Source organism: Larimichthys crocea, chromosome III, assembly GCF_000972845.2.
Source record: "Larimichthys crocea isolate SSNF chromosome III, L_crocea_2.0, whole genome shotgun sequence".
In the NCBI taxonomy this organism is placed as follows: Eukaryota; Metazoa; Chordata; class Actinopteri; family Sciaenidae; genus Larimichthys; species Larimichthys crocea.
In genome coordinates this window covers 48,335,569-48,360,408 of record NC_040013.1, presented here as the reverse complement: position 1 = coordinate 48,360,408, position 24,840 = coordinate 48,335,569, and the positions used below count along the sequence as shown (strand labels likewise).

The 24,840-nt window shown below is 39.8% G+C and overlaps 2 protein-coding genes across 12 annotated transcripts in view; one reads left to right on the top strand and one right to left on the bottom strand.

Moving 5' to 3' along the window:
* Window positions 1–5,433, bottom strand: part of arvcfb (ARVCF delta catenin family member b) — a 191,075-nt gene extending 185,642 nt beyond the window's left edge. For 6 of the 8 annotated variants that reach the window (XM_027275604.1, XM_027275638.1, XM_027275650.1 and 3 more), the window contains exon 1: window positions 5,065–5,432. The gene's annotated coding sequence lies outside the window, so the exon portion shown is untranslated. Of the gene's footprint in view, window positions 1–5,064 lie in introns of all 8 variants that reach the window. The other 2 variants (XM_027275646.1, XM_027275667.1) reach the window with 2 other exon arrangements.
* Window positions 5,434–6,288: 855 nt separating this feature from the next.
* On the top strand, window positions 6,289–23,592 carry tango2 (transport and golgi organization 2 homolog (Drosophila)). 4 transcript variants are annotated; one of them, XM_010733385.3, is made up of 10 exons: window positions 6,289–6,434; window positions 6,942–7,010; window positions 7,253–7,382; window positions 11,633–11,721; window positions 13,384–13,503; window positions 14,334–14,451; window positions 21,048–21,115; window positions 21,314–21,464; window positions 22,077–22,181; window positions 22,633–23,592. In XM_010733385.3, the coding sequence occupies exons 3-10, from the start codon at window positions 7,327–7,329 to the stop codon at window positions 22,751–22,753; spliced, it is 828 nt and encodes a 275-aa protein (XP_010731687.1). In that variant the 5' UTR covers window positions 6,289–6,434; window positions 6,942–7,010; window positions 7,253–7,326; the 3' UTR covers window positions 22,754–23,592. The 4 variants fall into 4 exon arrangements, with proteins under 4 accessions (XP_010731687.1, XP_010731680.1, XP_019118930.1 ...); XM_010733378.3 differs by having other exon boundaries at window positions 21,311–21,464; XM_019263385.2 differs by having other exon boundaries at window positions 6,429–6,549; window positions 21,311–21,464.
* Window positions 23,593–24,840: the final 1,248 nt, after the last annotated feature.

Here is a 24,840-nt window from a genome sequence, read left to right as displayed (position 1 = left end):
TGTGAAAAAGGTCAGATGCATACAAGTAGGCTTATTTCCTGTTATACTGTTGCAATGGAACTTGTGCTTTAGGACTCTCCTAAACATAAAAAAGGAAACATTTTGCAAACATCATGTCAAATCCCCTTCTTAAACAAAGCCACACTGTATGCATCTAAATTTAACCCTTCAACAGTGGCGATCGATACAATCCGAACACAGTTCTGCAATCACGCCGCGTTCGCCTAGCCCAAACAAAGACGTGAGTGATAGCCTTTGCAGGATGGGCAATGTAGAACAGGTGCCAAGCCAACAGACCAGTGCCAGGATGGGCGGCCGAGGGACTGAGGAGTGGGAAGGCCAGGGAGGTTGGAGGTGCATGTTAATCACTCCAGGAGCAGGAGGCAGAGCTCCGCAGGTGTCTGTCCCACAAAGGACCATTCACTCTGGCTCTGGACTGGCTTTCCCACTGGCCACTCGCTATCACAGACTGCTTTAGTCAACCACAAACACAGCTCATGCATGATCCGACACAGCAGAAGAATCACAATCATTTCAGTCTCCATATGCACAAAATACTCAAGAACGAGTCTGTGAGTGTCACTTGAAATGATTCACATGCTCTATGACGGTTTTGCTGATAATTACCACTCACTAAATTTCTGAGTCAAGACATACTGCATACATTTTGACAACCATTCATGCATTAAGCACTCAAGGGTGTGAGGCATATCATTTTCACTCCAATTTAACTGGTAAACACATAATACCATTTGTATGTAATAACGCTGCTGCTCTGTAATTCCCATGCACACTGCAATGAAATGCTACACTGACCATGAAACCATAATGAGGTCGACATTCTCTCTGTTAGTTTTGTTATACCTTGGTGTGTTGGGCCGTATTCAAGACAAGTCAAAATGTCGGTTGTGAAAAATCTTATGAAATCTATACTTTAATGTGATTTACTCACACTATGTAAATGTAAATGGCCAAATACCAATTTTGTTTTGGTTGTTGTTTTTGCAACTCATGATGTTATTGTATAACTGCATTCTGCAAAAAAAGTTGAGGCTTTAAAACTCTTAATTAAAGGAGAAACGCATTCCACCCTGTTCCAAAAATGTGCACTTAATAAGCCTCCTGACACTGGAAGTTGACAGAACACTCCTATGTTATTACATTATCATGTAGGTGTGATTAAAATGCAATGAAATAAATACTAATGAAAATAAAACAGTTGTAAGGATATTTCACTGTGTTCTATGTATTTACATCTCTGGTGTGGTAAATTAGCATCTGGAAATGATTCATGTCAAGTCTCAACCAGCCTTGTTGTTGAGACAAGATGAAAAAAGAAAATAACAATCTGAAGAATCTGTGAGGATGTGAAGAACGCCGTAGTCCATGATTTGTTTGCTTTAGTGCACGGGTTCTGAAATTGTGTTATAAGAACTAACAGTGGTATTCAACCTCCCTGTAGTGATGACTGGAGGAATCTCTGAAATTCTCTGAATTTAAAAAATAAAAACATTCAAGCATACCAAGATATTGCTTGAATGTTAATTAAAACAAGTTTTGCGTTTTCTGAAATATTTTGTTTCAATATCAGCCTGTTACGTCATCATGTTCATTCACATAGTGCATGCACACATCCATGATTAATTTTGAACTAAAATGTGACTTAAGATAGTTAGTGAAGGTAAAAATAACATTTCAAAAAAGACTACAATCATGGCTCTGAACAGGAAATATTAGGAAGAGAAGTGCGTGTCAGGAGTACCATTTTTCTACCAAATGAGCTCTGGTTCTTGAACTGGTTCTGTTCAGGTTTCAACAGTCAACAATAAGTAATCTTCTTAATAGGAATAAACCTGCCTCATGTGTCTGTAGTTGAACAGGGCTGGCCTATTTTGTTGGCACCTATTTTGGTTGGATTTTAATGTCTGTCAAAATAGTAGTACAAATATTTTCTGAGGTGGTTCGTGGAATAAAAGGTTTGAGAAACACTGTTTTAGTGGATCAAGTTTTTCCTCCTAATGCAGTAATTAATGTTTGATTTGTCACTCAATAGGTCCTTACATTTTGCGGTACATGACATGATCCAGTCTGAAGAGACTGAACCTCTGTTAGGAATAGTCATTGTCTGGATATAGTAAATCTGAGAATATTTTGCTTAAAATAGCCATGGTCTATTGCAATGCATTGCAACTGTTATTGCAGTGTGTTGCAAAACCAATTAATGCATGAAGACTTTTTTTTCCCTCTGTTTACTACTCCACTTTTTCAAGTGCCATGCTGACTGATTTAAATAGCAATGCAAAATATTGGCTACTGTCAGCTTTGAAAAAGTATTAATACAAACCTTCAGAAACACGCATGAAAAATCCAAGACCTGCATAGCATTCATGACATAAAACAAGTCTTTATCTTGCCATCTTGCTTCACACATCCTTCTGATGCAGCCAGGAAAACATTTCACACAAGCATAAGAGCCCAGGGTCAGTCAGTATCCGCAGCCCTAATGGAGCTGCTACTGTAGGCATTCATTGTCTTTGTACCTGCACCATGAGGCCGTCACCTGCAGCAACAGACAACTCCTCTATCTCTCCCTCGAGCAGAATGAGTCAGACGGGCTTGCCAATGTTTTTGTGATGACTGCATAAAAGCACATAAAGCAGAAACATTGCTGAAAGAGGTCTGATGAAACAGGTGGTTTAGTAGCATTTCAACCATAACCTTGCTTTATGAGTACGAGTTTCATTGCTGCAGGAGTACTAAGACATTATCGATCTGTGCTCCACTTTGACCCACCTGTCTACAGTGTGCAACATTTAGCGCAGTGCATACAGGGATTGGCTCCAGCTCCCTACAATCCTGAACAGTGTAGGCAATATAGAAAATGGATAGACAGATTTTCAGACCAGGGAATAATACTCAGATAGTGCCATGGCAACTTAGTTCCTGCAGACTTTAGACAAAGACAGGATCTGACAGTAACCAGCTTCTACATTTATATCCAAATTGCATAACATGCTGCAGGGCTGACAGTTAGGGATACTACATCTTCTTCAGGCATCGTACTTCCTAATAAATTAGTGTATTAGAGCATGAACTGCTCTTGAGATTATAGTTGACCTCAGGTCTTGTCAAGACCATTAGAAAAACGACATTTTAACCTTTAAGATCTTCAACTAGTGACATAAGAATTAGATCCGCATACAAAAAAAAACATCTATTCCAGTCTATTCCAAAGAGACAGGCCGAGCTGGAATAAAAAAAATATTTTTAATTCTCCGCAATATGCAGCAATGTTTTGTTGCTCATTAATTAGCTTGTTAACTGGTGATTGTGGTAATGACAACAACAACTGTGGATTTTTTTCCCCTCAAGGAAAAAAAAACAGAATATATAATATTTAACATTAGCATTTATGGGACGTCTTCTTGTTCAACTGTGTTACAGAGCATTTTTCCAGTTTTCATCAGTCACAGGTCAGTCAAAGTGTCCAGAGACCACTCTGTGTTTGAGTTGCAAATATTCTGTGTTTCAAATAAGCTGCTCCCTGATTGTCAATGAGACTGAAATGTATTCTGTGAAAGTGAGGTTGTGCTGACATAGAGGCATCTGAGGAGACCATTCAAAATATATATTTACACATATAGACATATAGAAAGCAGCAATCATTTTCCTTACCTAATTAACAATTTGCATACCGTAAAGGCCTTTGCAGCCAGCTCAGGCTGATAAAATCTTAACAACTTCCACAGCCCTCACTAACATGTAGCCCACCCAGTGATCAGTGTGATGCTTTTCCTCTTTTTTAATTTTGCTTAGCTTTTTCTTCCATCCTTCGCCACACTGTCCACTTAGACAGTCAATGCTTCTGACAGCATGTCTAACTGATTTCATTTCATATAAAACAAATAACTGTAAATAAATTGTGAATATGTGAATAAGAGATGATGGGGGAAAAAACAATAACAAAACAACTAAAACATAAGTCTACCACCTTCCCTACAGAGCAAGAGGGAGAAAACCTGCTATATGCAATTACCAAAGAAAACACTTTTATTAAAAATAATAATACTAATTCAGTAATAATATTCCCACTTTCCTACACTAACAGTGCTAAATTAAAGACAACTGTAACCAACCGCTTAGTGAGTTCGGTATTGGTTTTGTAAGGACATTCAAATAAGCAAATGCAAATGAATTGCCCATGCTCACAGTTAATTGGAGTAATTGCACCCAACCACATCCTGAGGCCATTAGTGCTAGTTGTGTGTGTGTGTGTGTGTGTGTGTGTGTGTGTGAGAGAGAGAGAGAGAGAGAGAGAGAGAGAGAGAGAGGGAGAGAGAGCTGACCAGGACCAATCAAGGTCTACTGAGGACTTCATTTGAAGCTTCCTAATGGCCTGATGCTCAGGTCGTTGTTTTGGGGCGTTCAGTCATTGTGGCAGGTTGCTCACATGGGACACGAGTACAGCACTGTTAACCCGACAACAACACCATCATGGTCAGGCCACTGACAGCCGCCCTTACTCCAAATAAGGTAATTAGAGGAGAGGGGAAAACCGGAAGTCTCTCCATGGCAACTCACTCACAAACAGGCGGGGCAAAACAATGGACTAGTAAGGATGAGATGATTGACAGCTCGTTGCGGCTCGCGCTTGCCGCCTCTGACTGCATCCACCAGCGATAAGAGCTTACAACAACACACGGACACACGGAGTGTATTACGGTTACCAATGCATTTGATACAGGAGGCTTTTCAGCAGCATAACATCGTCTTCCCTTTGTCACGCCACATTTAAAACACCGAACATTTGACAAAAGCGCCATAAATATTTACCGCGTGCTCGTGCCCTAATCAATATGCCTAATTTGCACACCTGCTCACTCACCCGCGAGGAAGCCCAGTGTTTATGTTCAGCTTCCCCTTCATCAGTTTACATGGTTCCATTATTGTTATGACATTGTTGTCACACCCACCTCCTGAGTTGTAATGGCACAGGCTAAAACTTGGCGTTGAAAGATAATCACCACATGGATTTGCAAAGAAGCCGTAGGATATTGATGTTACCTCGGTTCCTCCCGGTTGTTGAAAGCGAAGAGATTCTCCGGTGTGGCGTGCAGTAGTCCGAGCTTCAGCTTAATAACGTTATTCTGAATGCAACTTGGCTGCCGCGGGGATACTACTGTTACAACCCCAGCAAATCTCTAATTGTAGTTGTCAGGTTGCTGCCCGTGCGTCCTTTTCAGTAACGCGACGCATGCACAAAAAACAAAAAACAAAAAAACGAAGTATCCTAACTGATTTAAAAGTTATTTCCTGTGCTCAAAGCGACTATCGTTAATTGTTACCAATTAGTAACTGCGACGTTGTATTGTATGAAAGGCAGAGCAGTCCTCTATCCCTCTCATCCACACTGGATGCTGTCGGTCACAGCAAGTGTCTCCGCCCCATCACCGCTCGCACAGTATTGGAGGAAATTTGTGATTGATTTTTTTTTTCTGGAATTGTTGATCAAGTAATGCATTTTTATTAGGCTGCTTTAAATTCTCCTCACATTGTTATTACTCTCTGCTACAATTGTTTTATGCAAAAGGAGTGTTCCGTTTACTCGCACATTAAGTGCCACGAACCAACCAAAGAATATCAGTCATCACTCGTGTACCAGTTATGCTTTGTCTTATTGCATCATGATTTTCGTTTTTCATTTTGTTCGTCACATTTATTGTTATAATAATTTACTGGTACTGTGCCATTGTCAAGTCAGCACAAATACGAAGAAATTGGACCAGTAAATATTGTTTTTCAAAGTAAAAGTTTACAAAGCCACGCAAACGTGAACCTTTTACAAAACAATATAGTGTCGATGTGTGCAGGAGAAGTCAGTAAATACATCTTCAGCATCTTAGCTGACGTATATGTTGTGTTCAGTGTATGATTAACACTGAACCTCGTGCTTCAGTCTTGACGCTTAAATCAATCTGGATTTCAGTATATTCATTATAGTCAATATATTGATTTAAATTGTCTGGAAAGAAACGTGTGCTCATGTTTTTGTTTTGGTCTCTTAGTCTAAATTCCAAAAAAAAACAAAAAACATTTTAAATATTTTCACTAAAACATGTTTAGAATATAAATGCTTTTATTTTTTTAATGTAAAGCTGTCAAACCGGAAGGTCTACTTTTACTTTTTGCTGTCAGCTTGCTGGTTTTTATGTCGCTTGTAAACTGACCAATCCCAACGAATTTAAGAGCTTCGTTAAAGTGCGCTCGGTTTATTTATTTGCAGTGCCACGGTGGGCGGGGTTGAAGGCAACTCCCAGAGAATGAAACCGCACACACCCGCGCCGTTGAGGCTTACGAGACGACCGGCTAGGCATATCGATGTTACTTATCGTGAACACTTCCTCTCAGTTGTCAACAACGAGTGTAAAGGGACAGTGAGTATAACTAGCCGACAGCACACACTCTTCTGTTGAACACATTGGACTAACAGTCAGCCCAGCAAACATTATCTGCAGCTTAATGTGCCGCACGTAACGGGAGAAGCTGAAGGTTGCTCGGTTTGCCGCTCTGTCATCGTTACGTTTATTGACTATTGAATTGTCATAATGCTAACCCATAGCTAGTGTTTTGCTCAGGTTACCAAGTTATGCTGAAACTAGTTTGTTGGTACTGGCTGTGTTACTGAGCATCTGTTTGCTCTACAAAGCCACGTATCTAACAAACACTGTCTATGCCATTTGACTGGAAATGGACTGTTAATGTTAACTATACAAGAAGTGGTTATAACCTGTAGTAGCAGCACATCATTGAATGACATTGTGACTCGTGGTTGAGCACCTGAACTTCTGTCACTTAATTGCCATCTTTGCACCCACTGCAGTGAAAAGAATAATAAAGATAATGATACCATGGCTAACACTTGCTGTCTGAACATGGGTCAGGTTCACAGAGGTACACACAGCATGCACTCTGGATGGTCCATTTGTTTGTCCTGCAGCCAAACACACCATGTAAGTACTGAAGTGATCACTGTTTGGTGAAGTATGTGTGTCCTGATGAGCGCATCCTAAAAAAAGTGGCATATGCTCTATGAACACAGATTGTTATCTGTTGCTATCTCAGTTTTGTATGTAGGATAATTTGAGCAAACATACTTGAACTTGATCTTTCACAAAACAATCTATGCGGTCATATACCGGCACTTAACACAGACGCCAACCCGTGTTCTTGTTCTGTTTTCTCTCCTTGTCAGATTTGAAGGCAGAAGTCAACTGAGTGAAGCTTTGTCATCAACTCCACCTCCCACCCCCCACCCCCATTACATCCATGTGTATAATTTTCTTCAAGTTTGACCCCCGGCCTGCATCCAAAAATGCGTACAGGTGAGCAAGTCACCCCCTTGAACAAAGTTTGGACTTCCTGTGTCAGTAACAGGAAGAGGAATTCCAAAAAAAAAAAGGACTTGTAAGGAAAATATAATATCACGACATACATACATCCACCGCTTATCCTCATCAGGGTCATTGGAGGGCTGGAGCTTATCCAAGCTGACTTAGGACAAAAGGTGGGGTACACCCTGGACAAGTTGCCAGTTCATCACAGGATACATAGGGACAAACAACCATTCACACCTACGGGCAATTTAGAGACACAAATTAACCTGTTAAGTGAATGTGAGTCAAAGCCACGCAGACACAGAGAGAACACACCCCAGCCGAGGTTTGAACTTCTTACTGTGAGGTGACAGTGCTAACCACCACCGTTCTGCCCCGCAACGACCATGCTCCCAAAACATCAGAAAATGCATCTTAATAGCACCTAAATACTGTTGTGTAGTACATTTACTACACCTGTCACTCGTCCTAATAACTAGTTTTAAACTCCAAACACAAGTTAAACCAGAATTAGGCAGTACGCTGAAACTTAGTGCTACAAAATTCTGACTAGAAATGTTCAAACAAGCCCTCTTTGTGCACAGAGGTCACCCACAGACCTGCTCACTTGCAGCTGGTAGAGTAACCGAACAATGGTGTCTTTAAGTACAATGTCACTTTCACTAAGGTGAGGATCGAGCATCATAAGCACATTTTAAAATCCCCATGTATCCACTGTGTGGCCCATCTCGATAAACAGATGTGAGGCTATTTTTTTAAATGATCCCCAATATGTCATACTGATTTTTTTTAATGTTATTATTATTTTTGATATTTATTTTTGATGCAGCTATATATATATAAAAATAAATAAATAAATAAAAAATAAAATAAAATTCTCACATCATTGGGAATTAATCTTATTTCACTCAGTTTGCATCATATAGCTTCAGTGAAGTGTTGAGACATGCAGCTGGGGAACATACCAATATGTTTTTTTTGGAAATAAATATAAGCAGAAAAAGCTTTCAGATTGATAAATCCCTGCTGTCACACTCTGACAATGCTGCAGTGTTTGTTGTTTCATCTTGTTCCTGTTCATCTTGCTTCTAGCATACCACTGAACAGAGGTGTGGCAAGGAAGCATTTTTTTGTTGTTGTTTTATCATCTATTCTGTAAACACGTGGAACTAAGTGACATGTGATTTTGGAGATGTCAGTTATGCCCAAGATTTTCATGTGATGACATGAATCGGCCTCTATTTTGGGCACATAATGTGCGTACTACAAAGAATACATCATATCTTTTGCTTAAATGTACCATTGCCGAATTAATCTTTGTGCAACCTCCATGTGCCCTACCCTGTAGTACACGCTAACGTCTTTCAGTGGGTTGCACAGACCACTGTGCTATGGGCAGTCAATGTGAATTACGAGGCGATGTTGAGTCCTGCTTAATATAATTCCCCCTGAGCTTGAGAGTGAGCTCTCTACCTGGCTGTAGTCCATCTCTGTCCTTCCCTCAGGGAGTCTGACCCTGCCTAAGGAGATCACAGCAGAGGTGTGGTATGAGTACTGACTCAAACCCGAACCTGGGGAAAGGTGAAATGTACTGTGTCCTAATGTGGTTACATCAGTGCTATATATAGACTACAAGTTGCAGAAGTAGTTTTCTTTTGCTGCAATGATGTGTAAAACAATGATGTGCCACAATACTTAGACGAAATTGGGTTAAAGACAAGATTAAAGTTTCATTAAGCACAATTATTATACTCCCACTGCACAAAATGACAGGAATATACCTGCAGGGGTTAAATGGGTTCATGTTCTGCACAAATGACTCAGTGATTACCCACATGCTGAGATTTCTGTATTTCAAAACTCAATTTCTAGCCTGCACGATTTTATTTTTTATTTCAACTTTTCATCTGCTCAGAGTAAAAGTAGTTCTGTAGTCGACCAAACCAGCATTGTTATATGAATTTGACTTGTAATCATAGAACTTCCTTTAGGCACATCAATGTCATTTAAATATCAACAGCTTCACTAGGAGTCCCCAAAAAGATGAAAGTGATGGACCAAACAAACAACTTGTTTAGCTTTAATTATGGGATGATGTCACTCATGGCAATCTGCCATTCAAATTATGATACACGCTGTAAACAAGTTGACATCTTGGCCCAACGCTGGCTTAAGAGCTAAGCACGGAGTGTCCGAATCATAAAGGTTGATACGCTTGGGACCATGAATATGTCCATTGTATATCATGACAGCCTGCTAATTAAATGTAATCGTTTTTAGCCATGTTGCCACCGTGGATGTTTGATATGTCAGTTGATCAGTCCCCCACTTTCGTTCAAGACTGAAATATCTAAACAGGTAATGGATGGATTGGCATAGAATTATGTACAGATATTCGTGGTTCTCAGAGGATTAATCCCTATGACTCTGGGGACTCATTGAGCTTTCCTGTAGCACTACCAGGAGGTTGTTTTCATTTAGATATTTCAACATCTACTAATGGTTACTCTAGAGGGAAAGTCACCAAAGACAGCCAGTAAACAGCTACAGCAAAGTTAATAGAATTTCAGCTGTTTTTCAGAAGTCTGGGGAAGATGGTTGGTCAGGTGGCGCTTTAACATGACCTAATTTACCAGCAAACCTGTCCGCAAGCCACGATTGGATACAAAATATCAGAGTTCAATATTCATATAGAGATTTGATAGTTGTCTGCTTCTTACCATTCCTCCTTCATGATGCAGCTGGCTGACATATGCATGTGATTTCCCCCTCAGGATCTGATAGCAGATGCTCTCTCCAGTGTAGCATCATTAGTGTTAGTTTTGTTTTCTGGAGCAGTGGTGGCTCACACAGTGCCATGGGAACAAGCTGTCGTCGGACCTTGATGTACAGAGGTCGACCCCTATTAGGTCCATTTGGTTTACTTGTTTGCTCTTAACTGGATCCAAGCGCTCATCCTGCAAGATTAATAGGAGGACCACGGCCAAGCTCAGAAGGAACATACAGCTATTATAGAGGTCAATACATTTCATTGGCCTTTTTCCCCCTTTCTGGCCTGTGTGTAGTTTACCAAGAGGGTGTATAAATTCCTCTGGACAGTGTTTAAATCCATATCTCATCTCATCTGTAACACAGATTAAATAAATGACAAATAGATGTTGGTGCGATGCATGTTTACACACCATATGTCTACAATATGAACTTGTGCTAAAATGCTAATTCATGTTTATGAGAGTCACAGGGTGCAATAGCGAGAGGTCATGTCTTCCTCTGAGCAAGGAAATAATTGTTTCCTGTGTTTCATAACGGCTGAATGGGTGAAATGTGCTGGATATTTTGTGCATGTGTGTTAATATTTAACCAGTGGTTAACAGAAGCTGACTGAGGACATATGTACATATACATAACTGTTGTTGGATTTCCTTGCTAGATAATTGACAGTAGTGACCTGTTAGTAAAGGTGTGTAGAAACTAATGGCTGGTGTTGCATTAGACACAGGTCACAATGCAGATTGTCATTGTTAATATCCATGAACATAACAGCATTGTTGCCCACTGACAGCCTGAATAATATTGCAGGTCAGAGTGTGATTTATTTTAAATCACATCAGTCTCTCTTTTTTTAGGCCAATTGTGGCAATAAATGTTTGTGTTATAGTCTGGATATGGCGATCAAAATGAGATTTTGAATAGGATAAAACACTGAAAGGTTACTGACTTAAGGCAGCCACAGACAGCTTTGCAAAGTGAGAGCAAAGTGTAATGGTTCATCTAGATCTGTCACAGATTTAAATCATTATTTCTAATTTATTTTATTATAAGTTATTCTATATGTACTTAATTCAGCCTGATGTATTTGGTGTTGTTCTTTGTTGCTTCTTCAGAATTCAATTTCCTTCCTTCTCTCTTAAGTCTGGTTATCTGTAACTTTTATATGGCTCGGCCTTTTGATGTCACATTTGTTTTGATCCTTGCGTCTTTGGTGGTCATCAAAGGACCCCCTCGTCCTTGTAACTTCAACCTTTTTGTATCCTCTGCATCCCGCTCAATCAATTTTCTAACATCACTGTAGGTCAAGACGCCTGGACACATCTGGGCCCTTTATGAAATCTCTCTCTCTCTCTCTCTCTCTCTCGCTCTCGCTCTCGCTCTCTCTCTCTCTCTCTCTCTCAACCTCTCTCAACCTCTCTCAACCTCTCTCAACCTCTCTCTCTCTCTCAACCTCTCCTTCTGCTCAGGCTAATTTTGGCTGCAAACAGAGATGAGTTCTACAACAGGCCATCCAAGGCTGCAGACTACTGGGGGACCAACAATGAGATCCTCAGCGGTAAGCGGGTCCAGTTTACCACTCCCTATCCAAGTACTCTGCAAACACACATTTTGAAGAAAGCTGTAAATACATAAAGTTAGACCCGTATGTTGTGTTATGAAGTGCAGGCTTTGTGTTTATTTGACTTTCATGTAACTAGGTAAGTCCCAGTGAGGTTGGACGGCTGTTTTGCAAAAGCCAAAGAGTTGCACAAAAAAAAAATATATATATATTTATTTATAGATATATATATATATATATATATAGATATATATATATATATATATATATTATGATATATATCTTATATATATGAAATTGACCTCTCTGCAGCAAATGTCGTGTTTTATTGCAACTTAAGTGGCTTTCAATAATCAAGGAAAAATCTGTCTACTTCAACCTGGAATCCAATTCTCCTCCACTCCGTCACAGGACATCCCCACCTGCAGTAAACTATATTTAATTGACTGATGTCTAATACACATTATAGCCAAGCAGAAGAAATCAATCATCCTTTTTTTCCTCCTGAAGGAGGAAACAGAGATAGCCTCGCCGTTCATCTGTCTCCTTCTCCCCTATGTAATAGAGGGGTCAGGACTCCAGCAGTGGGCCTTTAATTGATGGCTGCTTTTATGCAATGTGACAGGAATAAATGGCTCTGCCTTATCTGTGGGGCTGGGCTGTGCGGAGGCAGGGCCCTGAAGGAGACGTAGCATGACGAGAAGGGAAGTAAGCTATAGCTCCCAGTGGGATCAGGCTAGCTTTCCATCCACCCCTCATTTCCCCCAGGGGAGTAAGACCGTTTGGTTCTCTTGGTCACTGTCAGTGTAAGTGGACCTGTCTTTATTGATCTCCAGGAAGTGCGGTAGACTTGCAGTGCCCCACCTTATTCATGTCATGTGAGGAAGAGGGTAGTTCAATCAAAGTATATAGTCCTTATTACAAATTTTTTGACAGTCTATGGAGATTTCATCATTTCTTCAGTTATGTATATTATCTGGCATAATGCAAAGCAGACCAGACCACATTCAGTATGTTTTCTTACTGCCTTTGCAAGACTTTCATATTAAAAGACGGACATTTTGCATCAAATCTTGCCAGGGACAGTCCCCATTGTTATCAGACAAATGTTGTAACTAAAGAAAGACATGTCCTTGAAAGAGAAATTCAATTTAAACCAAATCATTTTTAAACCCATTTTTTATAAGTTGTCTTCTGTGCTTGCCTGTTGACAAATTTCACAACACATTCTTGCATGTTCTAGCTGACCTGCTGTATTTTAGCTGAAAACGCCAGCAATTATAGTTAATCATGTGGAAGACCAATTGAACACTGTCTCATCTTCCCCATGATTAGAGTCACATTACGTTCTTTCCCGGAAAGATGAAAATTATACCAGTAAATAATTTGTCACCCAATATACTTCTTAAGTAGACTGACCTGTGTTGAACTTATTGTGGAGAATCCATAGAAACTTTAGAAACGACTTTTGTAAATGCATACTAACAGGATATTGTAACAGGGTATTGTTCAAAGTATGAAGGAAACACTCTTATAAATCCAACACAATGAAGTTAGGGTCTGTTTAATTTGACATGTTATGATAGTTGTTAGTTATTTCCATCAATATAATGGCATGTGCATTTATTAAACTACTTCTACCACGTTTGTATTAACCAGGCCTCGATCTGGAATATGGTAAGGAAGGAGGATCATGGCTGGGGATCAACAAGCGAGGCAAGGTGGCTGCACTCACCAACTACTTGGAAGGACATCCCAACCCTGATGCACAAGGAAGAGGTGAGCCACATCGTCACAACAAGTGTATTTACATAATTATTTTAAGAAGTTGGTACTGTATATTAAACAGCCACCCACCATTTAGAGCACAAAATTGCATGGAAAGTGTTGTGACATCATTTGTGCTGCAAGTTTATTTTTTATGATTTATATGTACATATTTACTGTGTATTTATTAACAGTCGTTCCATGAGTGCTTTCATAGAGCACATTAGAACACGTGAGAGAACAAGTGCTGGATGATGAATCAGATGTGTAGTGAATTAAACATCGATTTGAAACACTGTGTGTGACAGCAGTGTTTTTTCTGCCATTATCAAAGTAACTTAGTTTCCTGCTTCCTGTTTGGTGTTAAAGAGAATGCAGCTACCTTTTGATAATATTAAACACGATTCTATTGGAATGTCAGGATGAGAAAAAGACTGATATTTCCACCAAAGTGACTTTCAACAGACTCTTATTTCAGTGAAACAAAGTAGTTGTGGTAACATGTAAACCTGTACAAAGTAGCTAGCTAGTGTTCAGGAAATGTTAATTTGTTTCAGAGCCAAATAAAATACTAAATAAACAAACAATTCATTGTTGTCAGCTGTTGTCACTTATTACTGTTAACCAATAAATGGCGGTTGTAAGACTGTTGTATAAAAACAGTATCACATTCGAGGTTGTGCCGTTGTACTGTATATCCGCACGGCTGTGCTACAGTAGGCACAGGGCCACAGTGTGCTGATATTCAGTACATCATCACGAGTGTGATATTGCTTTTCCAGACTGGATTTATTGAGTGCATAAGTTAAGAACTATTTCTTTTTACATTTGTCATCCTGCAGGATTTCTTGTGTCTAACTACCTAATGGACAAAGATCAGGACAGCTACTCCTACCTGAAGAAGGTGTCGACAGAAAGCCATATGTACAACGGCTTTAACCTCATCACGGCAGAGTTCAAGTGAGTGAAAGGTGTGGTGGAAGCCATCTCAGTATAAGGTCTATCCACTGGTGTAACTGAATTAGGGATGTGTTAACATCGCGAGAATCTTGACACTGGGATTTAGTTGCAAAAAAAAGCAGCCACCCAGCCATAGTCTCCACATGATACTTTTCACAAAATGAAATTTATTCCAGAGAGTCAGGAAAAGTACATAATATGGTCACCCAAGGCTGTCGCATATTAAGACTTTATTACATTGTGTGGTTGTCACGAGGTGACATGGGCAGATTCTTGCACACTGGAGGATTCTAAATTTGAGATTTTTTAGAAACTTGTTAAGGATATGCTACAACTGAGTTGATGAGCTGAGTTCTGGCCTTACCTTGGAATGAAACCACAAAAGGAACATCTTCATCTCTGGAGTGCTGAGCAGGAAGAACTGAAAAGTCTCAGATGCTGAGCCGTGAAAGAGCCAGCATTAAAATTCTGAGGGAACACCTGTTCAAATGTCAGGCTTTTAGACAAAGAAAATCTAGACAGCGTTAAAAATAATGAGAGATTTTCTTTACCCCTGAATCTGGTGATCTGTTTAAGGGAATAAAATCAAAGTGGGATCAGTGTACACCAAGATAGCTGTCATAATAGAAACCCCTGTAGACAATTGGCATGGAAACATGTCTCAGTTTCTGCCAGCAAGAGGTTAGAGGTTCAGCTCCATCACACACCCCAACCAAACTGTATCCCTACTCGGGGTGAAAAAATCTCTGTGTTTCCACAGTGGAGTTTGGTGTCATGATCTGTGTATGCTGGTAACATGGCCTCAAGCAGGATCTCCTCTGAAAAAAGGATTTTTATATGCTTGTACTTCACCACCTCCACAATTTTTAGCATCGCATTTAGGTTACAGAGATGCATTCGTTTTCTGCTGCTTTTTTTAAAGCTATAACGTCGGCTAATCATTGCTGCTTCCTCCAATATGATGAAGATGATACAGTTTATTCAAACAGTGGCTCCTTCGTTTCACACAGAGGTAGACTTTCTCATTTCTAGCTGGCGACTGGCAACTTTTCTGGTTATAATAACACACCACCAGATTATGTTCCTACTGCCAACCATCGATTCCTTATTATTTTGTATTTTTAGTTTTTGAAAAGTCCAAAAACCCTTCCAAATTTGTCAAATGCCAAGTATCTCTCATAAAACAGCCTCATGCACACCGCTTCAACATGTGAGGAAAACCAAACCTTGACAGACCTCCCGGGCCTAGTTACGGTTGCTAAGCTATGGACTGTTTGAGAAAGGACAGTTGACAGAAATGCAACCATTTTCTCTCAAAGAAGGAACATGGAAGTTTTAAAGGATCATTTTTAGTCTTGTTAAGACCTGGAGCTGTAGTTGCACCTGTGATTCCCCACTAGTATTCCTCTTTAATGAAAGAATTAGGTGCCACCCCACGCTCATGAGACACTAACAAAGACACCATGTGTTTATGTGGTGATTATGTTTCATGTCTTCCTCTTTGACTGGGCTGTCATAAAAAAGGCCCTGAATATGTTTTCCCTACAAACACTAGTCTGGTGGGACCCGTATTCACTGCTGATAGAGATGATACACGGTAACAGAAACGAAGCCGACGTCTTTTTAATAAACACCGTCATTACCAGCCTGTTAGTTTTCCACTATAGTGTGTCCAGCAGCCCAGAGGAAAGAAGGCATCTAGTTTCCTTCCGAATCAATAAGTACATCTGGTGAATAGAAAGTAGCTCTATATTAAAGGATTTCTCTTCATCTGTAACCAGAGACCTGATTTATGATGTGGTGGCGAGGGCGGGGGTCTGCCGCTTTTAAGCATTCTCTGTCTTTGCACAGTTTGTGAGTGTGTGTGATCACCCTCATTGAGCTGCATACAAGAGAAAGGGTGTACACTTACTAATACACAACCCAGAGGCATTAAGATATTTCAGTCAGGCCATGATTTATGTATTGCTCCTTTTTTAATTGTGATGTTTCTTAAACTAATACTGCCTTGATTAATAATCTATATCCATGTTGGATTGAGTGATTTGAACAATGGTATTTCCCAGAACGTCGTGCAGAGCATTCATTCAGTGGCGCCACTTCCATGTATATTTAAATTTTCATCTAAGATGTTCTCTGCGTGATGAGGCTTCATATCCAACATTTCATCTTACTTTTCTATAGCTTTGGTTTTTGATCCCACTTTATGTCACTCACTTTAAAGTCCATGCCCAGAGATTATCCATTTTAATGAACATCTCCTCTGATGTTCTCGCCTGCGAAGAAATGCCTCGCTTAATGCACTTCCAGTCAAGCAGAGTGTAGCAGCATTATAAAAACAACGTTCGAAAGTGCTTCAGTCTCATGGCCTCAAACCATGTGTTGTAATTCTTGGCAGAAACTTGTTTGAGTTGAAAAACTAGAAACAGCGGTTCAACAGATATGCACATTCCACGGGTGTCAGGGGTGGATGAACTCCGGACATCTTAAAGAGGAACTATGAGTATTTTTTCAAGCACTAGTGAGATTACTTACTTACTCACCTGTGGGGAAATGAGATTCTCGTTGAGTAGATTAGAACAAAGATTTTGTCCTGAATAGAATTAGCCATAGAGGCTCACACTAAATAGCTCATTTATAACCCACATTGTTCATTGAGTGAATCCAGATGTCCAAAAAATTTCCACAAAAATCTAAATAATATTGATTTTGGCTTTAAGGTCATTAGCATTGGGTCATAATTTACATCAAGAGATCTGGATCCCACTCCGTTTTCCTGCATTTAACTTTCCATGAAAGTCTGACTGACTGATGTTAAAATGGGCTACCATGGATATGTCAGTATTGTTTATAACGTTTAAATCAGGCGATCTTGATCTTTATTGTGTATCCAAATATAACAAGAAGAAGAAGCTACAGCCTTGTTAGCAGTTCCATGAGGCTGTACATAGTCGTTGTGGCATGCTGATGTTAAGCAGGTCTAATGTTTACTACTGTATGTTCAACATTTGCTAATTAGCAGTAAACATAGGTCCACAAGTACACAAGTCCAGCTGAGGCTGATGGGAAAACCATTAATATTTAGTCATGAACCAAAGTACTGAACAAAGTGAAATTTTGATCTAATCACCAACGTTATTGCAATTGATTCTGAGGGGGATGTGATGTGGGGGGCCAGTACTGAATTTTATGTCATCTGAGTAATTTTACTTTTATCCACAAATGTCAGCCTGACGGTGGCTCTAAAGAAAAGGTCAGAGATTCTATAAAGTCATTAGGATTCATCCTCCAGCCACATTAAATATCTGAACTAAATTTCATCCATCTAATATTTTTTTTTTGTGGTTTCATTAGGTTTTTTTCTACGTTGTTTTGTTTCAATGAGTGTACAATAAGCAGCAGCACCAGTAAGTAGACATGCATAACATAACATGATAGTACACTTTTGGTCCTCGACTCTTCCCTACACCCCCCAAAAGAAATACTTAAGCAACACAAATCAAACAAATAAAGAGAAGATGATGTACAAGGGAGGACATACAACATGTGTTAAGTGAGTAGTACAGAAGAAGAAAGAAACTGTCAATCAAATCTAAATAAAACAGAATTGAAAGAATAAAAGAATTTATGAAAAACAACAACACAGCAACAGGACTGTCAGTAACTGTACTCATGTCTAGAAAAGACTCATGGCCAAAGGCAGTTTTCAAGGAATATTCCATTCTGAGAGAACAATATTGCCATCCATAGAGCTGAGGTGCATGGCTAAAATGCAAATGTCTGATAGTAGCTGGGGGAGCCTCACTCAAGGGCACCTCTCCAGCTACCAGTCCACCTTCCATAATTTGGTCCATACTGGACAAACTGGCCACCCTCTGGTTCCCAAGCCAAGTCCCTATGGACTGAGCTACTGCCGCTCTTGATGACAAATAAGCAAGTAAGTACATTTTTCACATATCATGCTCCAAATATGACAAGACACTACACACGACAAACAAAGGCAAACAAACTTTATAAGAGCCAAAGAATAAGTAATACAGAGAGCATGCCAGAACAGAAATATAAATACAGCGCTACTCTTTTCTTGCACAGCTACAAGACATGACTAAAATGAGGCACAGACTGTTCCATTACACACATCAAACATAAAACACCCTGTTACGTTGTGTGTTTTCCCCCGATTCAATGCCTTTTAATGTCTGCATGTATGGGTGTACACGCATATGTGTGTGATTGGATACAAGAGTACAAGCTGTCATCACCTAGGAGCCCGCACCAACATGCCTATCTACATTCTGAACTGATGATGTTGAAAGCTCATCCAACCATCTCGAGGCAACTACACCACAGCTGGCGATGGGGAAACTGCTCTGTAGCCTCGATATAGAGGACTCTTCATTAGAACATCTCCCAGCCAGCATACTGATTACCTCTCTGACTGAGATCTGAAAAAGCCTGCTTTCGACTCTTCCCTCCTCGTTCTCTCTCTGCCCAGTGGCCTTGACCTCCTGCTGTTCCCTCATCCCAGCCCAAATCAACCCGCAGCACACCTGATGGGACTTTCAATATTCTAGCCAGTTTCAAACAGCAAAAAATAAAGCTGTCTCTCTGCAAATCCTGCACCTGCTACCAACACGCTCAATTTGATGCATATCACAGGCAAAGTGGGTAGACACTGGAGTTCAGACCACAATACCGAAATCATAATAGTATTTCAGACATTGTGTTTGCCCACAGCAGAGCTGGTAAACAGCTAAACGCTTCACAGATTCTTGCGTTTCCCTTCAGGTTACAGTGCCATCTGGTTCACATTGAGCAGCCATTGTGCATGTGCACGTTCGAGCGGTGAAAGCTCACCCGAGTCAAAATTTGCCAGCGACGCTGTGTTCACAGTAACCATAGGAACACAGAAAAAGCAGTTGTTTATTCAGACTGTTCGACTGGGTCTGGATACAGGCTGGAAACATTATTAAGCTTGTTGTCAGAGAGATAGTTTAATGTCAACCTACAGCTTTGAGGATTCTCTCACAGCTGCAGCTGCTCAGACACATAGTGTCCTGCCTTTAGAAAAGGCTGGCCTCCAGGGTATTTCCACAAGACAGAGGAGCAAACAGTAAAGGATGATCTCTGCACAAGCAAGTTTGTCACTAATCATTAGTAGCAGGGAATGGTGGAGAGTGTCAGTCTGTGTCATCATGTTATTCCCAAAGTCTTTGGCTTTTTGTTTTTGCTGAGGTTGAAAAGAAATAGGAAGATCCCAGAGGAAAGCATGGAATGAATGATGATGTACAAGATAATAAACTGACTGATCAGATGAGATGTGCTGATTTTAGTCCAGTCACCACCTGCATGTCAAAATGCTAAATGCAAGCATATGTATTTTGTCATGTCACACCATCATACATCATTCTGCTTATGTAGTTAGGTTGACCTAACATATAATGATCTTAACCACCTTATATATTGGCTGAGGAAAAGCTTTTCATTGTATCAGGCCAACTGCGTAAAGTCTAACTTTGATAAGCAAACAAAATCTCTTCAATATTCAGTGATACATATTTCTTGTGCTTAATAATTCAAATGTAATCTCAACTGGCATTTGAAGCCCCCATGTATGTGAAATGTTTTTTGGGGGGTGTTATAGCGTTAAACATTTCCAGGGCTGCAAATAAGGATTATTTTTTTATACAAATAATATAGATTTTTTCTATTAATGGATCGATTGTTTGGTCTAAACAACACCAGATAATATAGATCAAATTGACTGATAAAGAATTGACTCAAATATTTTATTCAAAACAGTTGTTGGTTACTTTTCTGTTGATCAACTCAACCTTAACCAACCAAACCAAAACCATATATATATATATATATATATATATATATATAATAGGAAGGGTGGGCAGAGCTACAAGCCCAGGAGCCTTGCCAGCTCTTGACTGGGAAACTTTCCAAGTTAGATGTTGAAGCAGTGTTGCACCACATTTCAGATTGACTGATGCCACTGGTATGGCTGTCATAAAATTGACATAAAAAAAATTCAATCCCCTGCTGGTTCAAAGGATTTGGTCATAATTTATTATTCACTCTCCTGTACCAAAGCCGTCACAGATGCCCTTGATGTCAGACAGATTTTTCAGTCTGAATAAATTCCCTCTAACTGAGGACTTTGCAAAGAGATCTAACACCATGACTAAAGGGTTTTGTGGTAGTCAAAGGTGTTTGGAGCACTAATTTGTATTTTGAAGCTTTAATTTGACCCAGGATAGATTTAAATGCTGCAGTTTACTGTGGTGTTTGGCATTTTCCCATTTGCCTCTACAGATGAAACAGGCTTCTTGATTCCTGTTTTTGAGGAGAAAAGAAAAGAAAATCAGTCATTAAAATCAGAATACACTGTTGATATTCTCTTTCACGAGCAACCATTTCACATGTTTGCCTAAAGGAGTGCTCCTTTGAACATTGCTGTGTTTGCGATTATTTCAACAGCATAGACACATTATGACTATTTAGACCTTTACACTTTTTAGACATAAACAAGGGTCATCATCACTAAATGCAATCTCTAATTTGCCATCTTACTGTGTCCCATGTAGATCCAAACAAGACATTGTGTGTTACTATGGAAACAGAGGCAGCCCTGAACCCATCCATCTAAAACCAGGTCTGTGTTTTTAATATGGTTGCTGTAGAAACAGTTCATTTCACATTTACCTCTCCTCTCAGCCCATGGCCTTTTCACTGACATTTGCTGTTGGTATTGCTGTCACATTGTGTGTTTATTGAAGGATGCACCACAATGTCACTAAAGGAGTTTACTAGTGTATGTATTTAACTGTATTTTTCATGTGCCCTTAAGCAGGGATCTATGGCTTGAGTAATTCGCTGCTGGACACTCCATGGAAGAAACTGCTGCAAGGCAAGCATCACTTCACTAGTGTTGTCAATGACCAGTCCCTGTCCGGTGATGGACTGGTGCAAGAGCTGCTCGGCGTCCTCAATAATGAGGAACTGTGAGTCGTGAACACTCATTTAAACATTGCTGTCACAGATCATAACAACAGCATTTCATCTTGTTTTAGTTGATCAGTAATCTCTTTCATTTTTCTATGAATGAATGAAGAATATGGTTGAATTTGCTATTCATGCTCTCATAAATGTTGGATATTTAGATAGTGTTCTAGAGTGGAGGGTAAATATTGCAGAATTTTACCAGGTCAGGCCCCATGTGGGGGTCAAACTCCGATTGATTCAGGGTGCACAAAACTTGACAGAGTCCCCGAAACATTAAAAATACTGTGTCTGGGCTCTGAATGAGCCACCGTAGAGGACTGCAATTTTGGGGATTTGTTTAAAATCTTTCTGACCTGTAGTGATCGGTGGTTTTTCTCTTTCATTTTGCTGTTGCAAAGCTTGCCCTTGTTCTGTAAACTTCGACCCAGCTTGTAAAAATATATTTTCTCACAGAGGTGCAACAGGACAACGTGGGTGGAGGAAGCAGGTGTTCTTTGTACATTACGTCATTTATGGATATCATGCATCACTTCGTTGCTGACTTAAATGTACTCCATGGGCAATATGCGGAGAATGATAATACAGGTTTTCATTGCGGGTTTGTTTAACAGGAACACACCTGATCCAGCTCAGGAGAGCCAGGGTGATGGTCACAGCAAGCCCCTGATCCAGGCCCTGTCAGCAGTGTGTGTTCGCTCCCCTCATTATGGCACAAGGTCAGTGTCTTCCACCCACACCTAACCTCTGTCTCCCCCTGTTTGTTTCTATCTGAGGTGACTGACAGGGATGTGCTCACCGGCAGGATAATAGAAAGAACTGTTGGTACATAAAAATCCCCAGTGTAATCAATCCTCTGGGTTCGTCCACATGCCATGGTAGGTTAGTGGATACAGCGATTGTCCTGTAGCCAAAAGGTGAGCGGATCAGTCTTTGCAGAGTCATCAAAGTGTCCTTTTACAAGACACTGCCTACCACTGCCTGCTCATTCGTGATAGGGGTGTTTGCAAAATACCATAAAAATTTGACTTTTAAATGATTGTCTCAGTGTTACTCCTGCCACCTGCCTGCGTTATATGATATTTCTTTTTCACGCCATTTTCAGTTGTTAATGTTCATTTCAAATTTCATGTTTGTTTCCTCTTATCTCCTCTGTCCCTCACCGTTTAGGACCAATACAATTATCCTGATAGACGCAGAAGGTAACGTGACGTTTACAGAGCGCACCATGCTCAACTGTGACATAAGCAAGTGGAACACCAGTTCTTTCCAGTTCAAGCTGCAGGTGTGAAGTTGTGGTGGAAGAAACCAGCTCTGTGCCTTTCTGCATCACTTTTCCTTCCACACAAACACACACACACACACACACACACCTCCAGCTGCACTTCACTGTTGCAGCTATGTAAACATGAAGACTCATCTGCACTTTTTCTTCAGCTAGCGTGCACTAGCTGCCTCATAAGCATCAGTGCTATGTATTTCTCTACTTGATTTAAGTTAATATGCATCTTTTGAAAATGTGTGCTAATTTAAAAGACTGCCAAAGAACATTTATAATTTGGATTTTGTGGAGGAAAGTTATTTTACCTACATGTCACAAAAGACCAGGTTGGGCTGCTCCACATTGTAATACATTACAGATTGCTGGCAACCTGCTTTGAACTGCAATCAATACTGTTGTGCACAAGATTATTTTAATGCAATCTAATTTATTCTATTGGTGTCAGATATTTTTTTCCCTTTGAATCCATGATATGAGATGAATATACACTTGATCTTTAATTTTCAGACTGCAATTTGACATAGTGTTAGAACAATTAAAAGAAACCTGCAAATGATTTTCTGTATTCATGGAGTCACCAGCATTTTTCTAGAGAATGTGTAATCAGATCACAGTAATTGTCACAGATTAGAGTCTCCAACTACCTTTTCGATTTCTGATTGCTTTAACTCTCTTACAGGTAATATGTTATTCAGTAATTCACCCCAACCCTGCACAACAGTAGCCTCAGTGTTACAACAGATATTTCAATGTTGAAATAGTTTCAGGCACTGGATATCTGACCACTTCCATGTTAGAATGATGTATTTTAAAGCTGCTTGACAATAAAAACATTTTCCCCAAACTCACATTTGGCTTATATGACTGCTACTGCTGCCATTAATACACAAACACACTGAGAGTGCCTGGTATTCCATCGTCTGGCTGGCGTGACCCTTTGAGATCTGCACTCAGATGTGGTGGTAGATTTATTTATTTATTTATTTATTTATTTGTGTGTGTGTGTGTGTGTCTTTCTGTGAGAAATGTGACTACAGTTTACACCTTGTCTAACTTCAGCCGTAATCAGCTGTGAGTTACAAGGGCCAGCAATAAGTTTGGATAGTAAAATGATACGGTATAACTGGTAGTTATTCATGAGTATTCATGATTGACAGAGTTTCTATGGGGAAATCTTTAACTTGCAGAGTTAGGATAAGGGCCTGTTCCTCAGTACTGGAGGACTCCATTATCAGGATAACAAGTGAACCTCAGTTGAACTCATCAAGGAAGCTTCATGGTCTTGCCAGGGGCAGGGCAAGAACTGTATAAACATATGTTACTTTCTTTCACTTCTTGTCAGACTCTGAACCACTTTGTGTGTGTGAGGATCTCTGACCTTTCAGCTGAAATATGTAACCTGGTATTCTCTGGGTGGTATTCTTTGTGTGCTATTCTTGTAGTGGTGTTCTTATAGTTAATGGAATATGGTTACTCTATTGAACAACAAAGAAAATATAGGGGTAACACAGGAATATATATATGTATAATAAAGGGTCAAACAACATGTATCAAACTTAAGATAAGCAATAAATATGTGGGAACAAATATGAAGTTATAAAATGTCAAATTGATAACAAAGCAGATGGGATGAGAAGGGGATGGAAACAGTTTATGCAGATGTGAGTCAAGGTCAGGTTAAAAAAAACTGTTCAGGGTGTAATGAGAATGGAATGAAACGGTGAGAGAAATATTTCACAACAGTGAGGAGCCTGTTTTTTAGTAACCATGCATTCATGCACGATTTGATTTTTACACCACATAGACAGCTGGCTCTTCCATTTACCAGTTGTATTTTACTTCTGCTTTCTGTGTCTTTTACCTACACACGTTTTACCCAATCACATTCATATACTCAAAGAAAGCTATTAAGTGGTTTAAGAACTCAAACCGTACACTGTTATCAATTAGACTAAAAAAGTTTTGAAGAAGCAGTTATTTCTTTAGTGAGGATGGACTTAACCTTGGTTTATGTCAATTTTTCAGGTACCCATAAAAGCAGAGGAGCCCACATTTGATGAGACTAATATGTTTATATTTTCTAGTAAAGTACACCA

Bases quoted from the DNA above. Each gene is read 5' to 3' on its own strand.
- tango2 (XM_010733378.3), top strand. From the start codon at position 7,327: ATGTGTATAATTTTCTTCAAGTTTGACCCCCGGCCTGCATCCAAAAAT. The intron at 21,116-21,310 runs GTCTGTGTTTTT...TGTGCCCTTAAG, and splicing joins ACCCATCCATCTAAAACCAG to CAGGGATCTATGGCTTGAGT. The intron at 22,182-22,632 runs GTCAGTGTCTTC...CTCACCGTTTAG, and splicing joins TCCCCTCATTATGGCACAAG to GACCAATACAATTATCCTGA.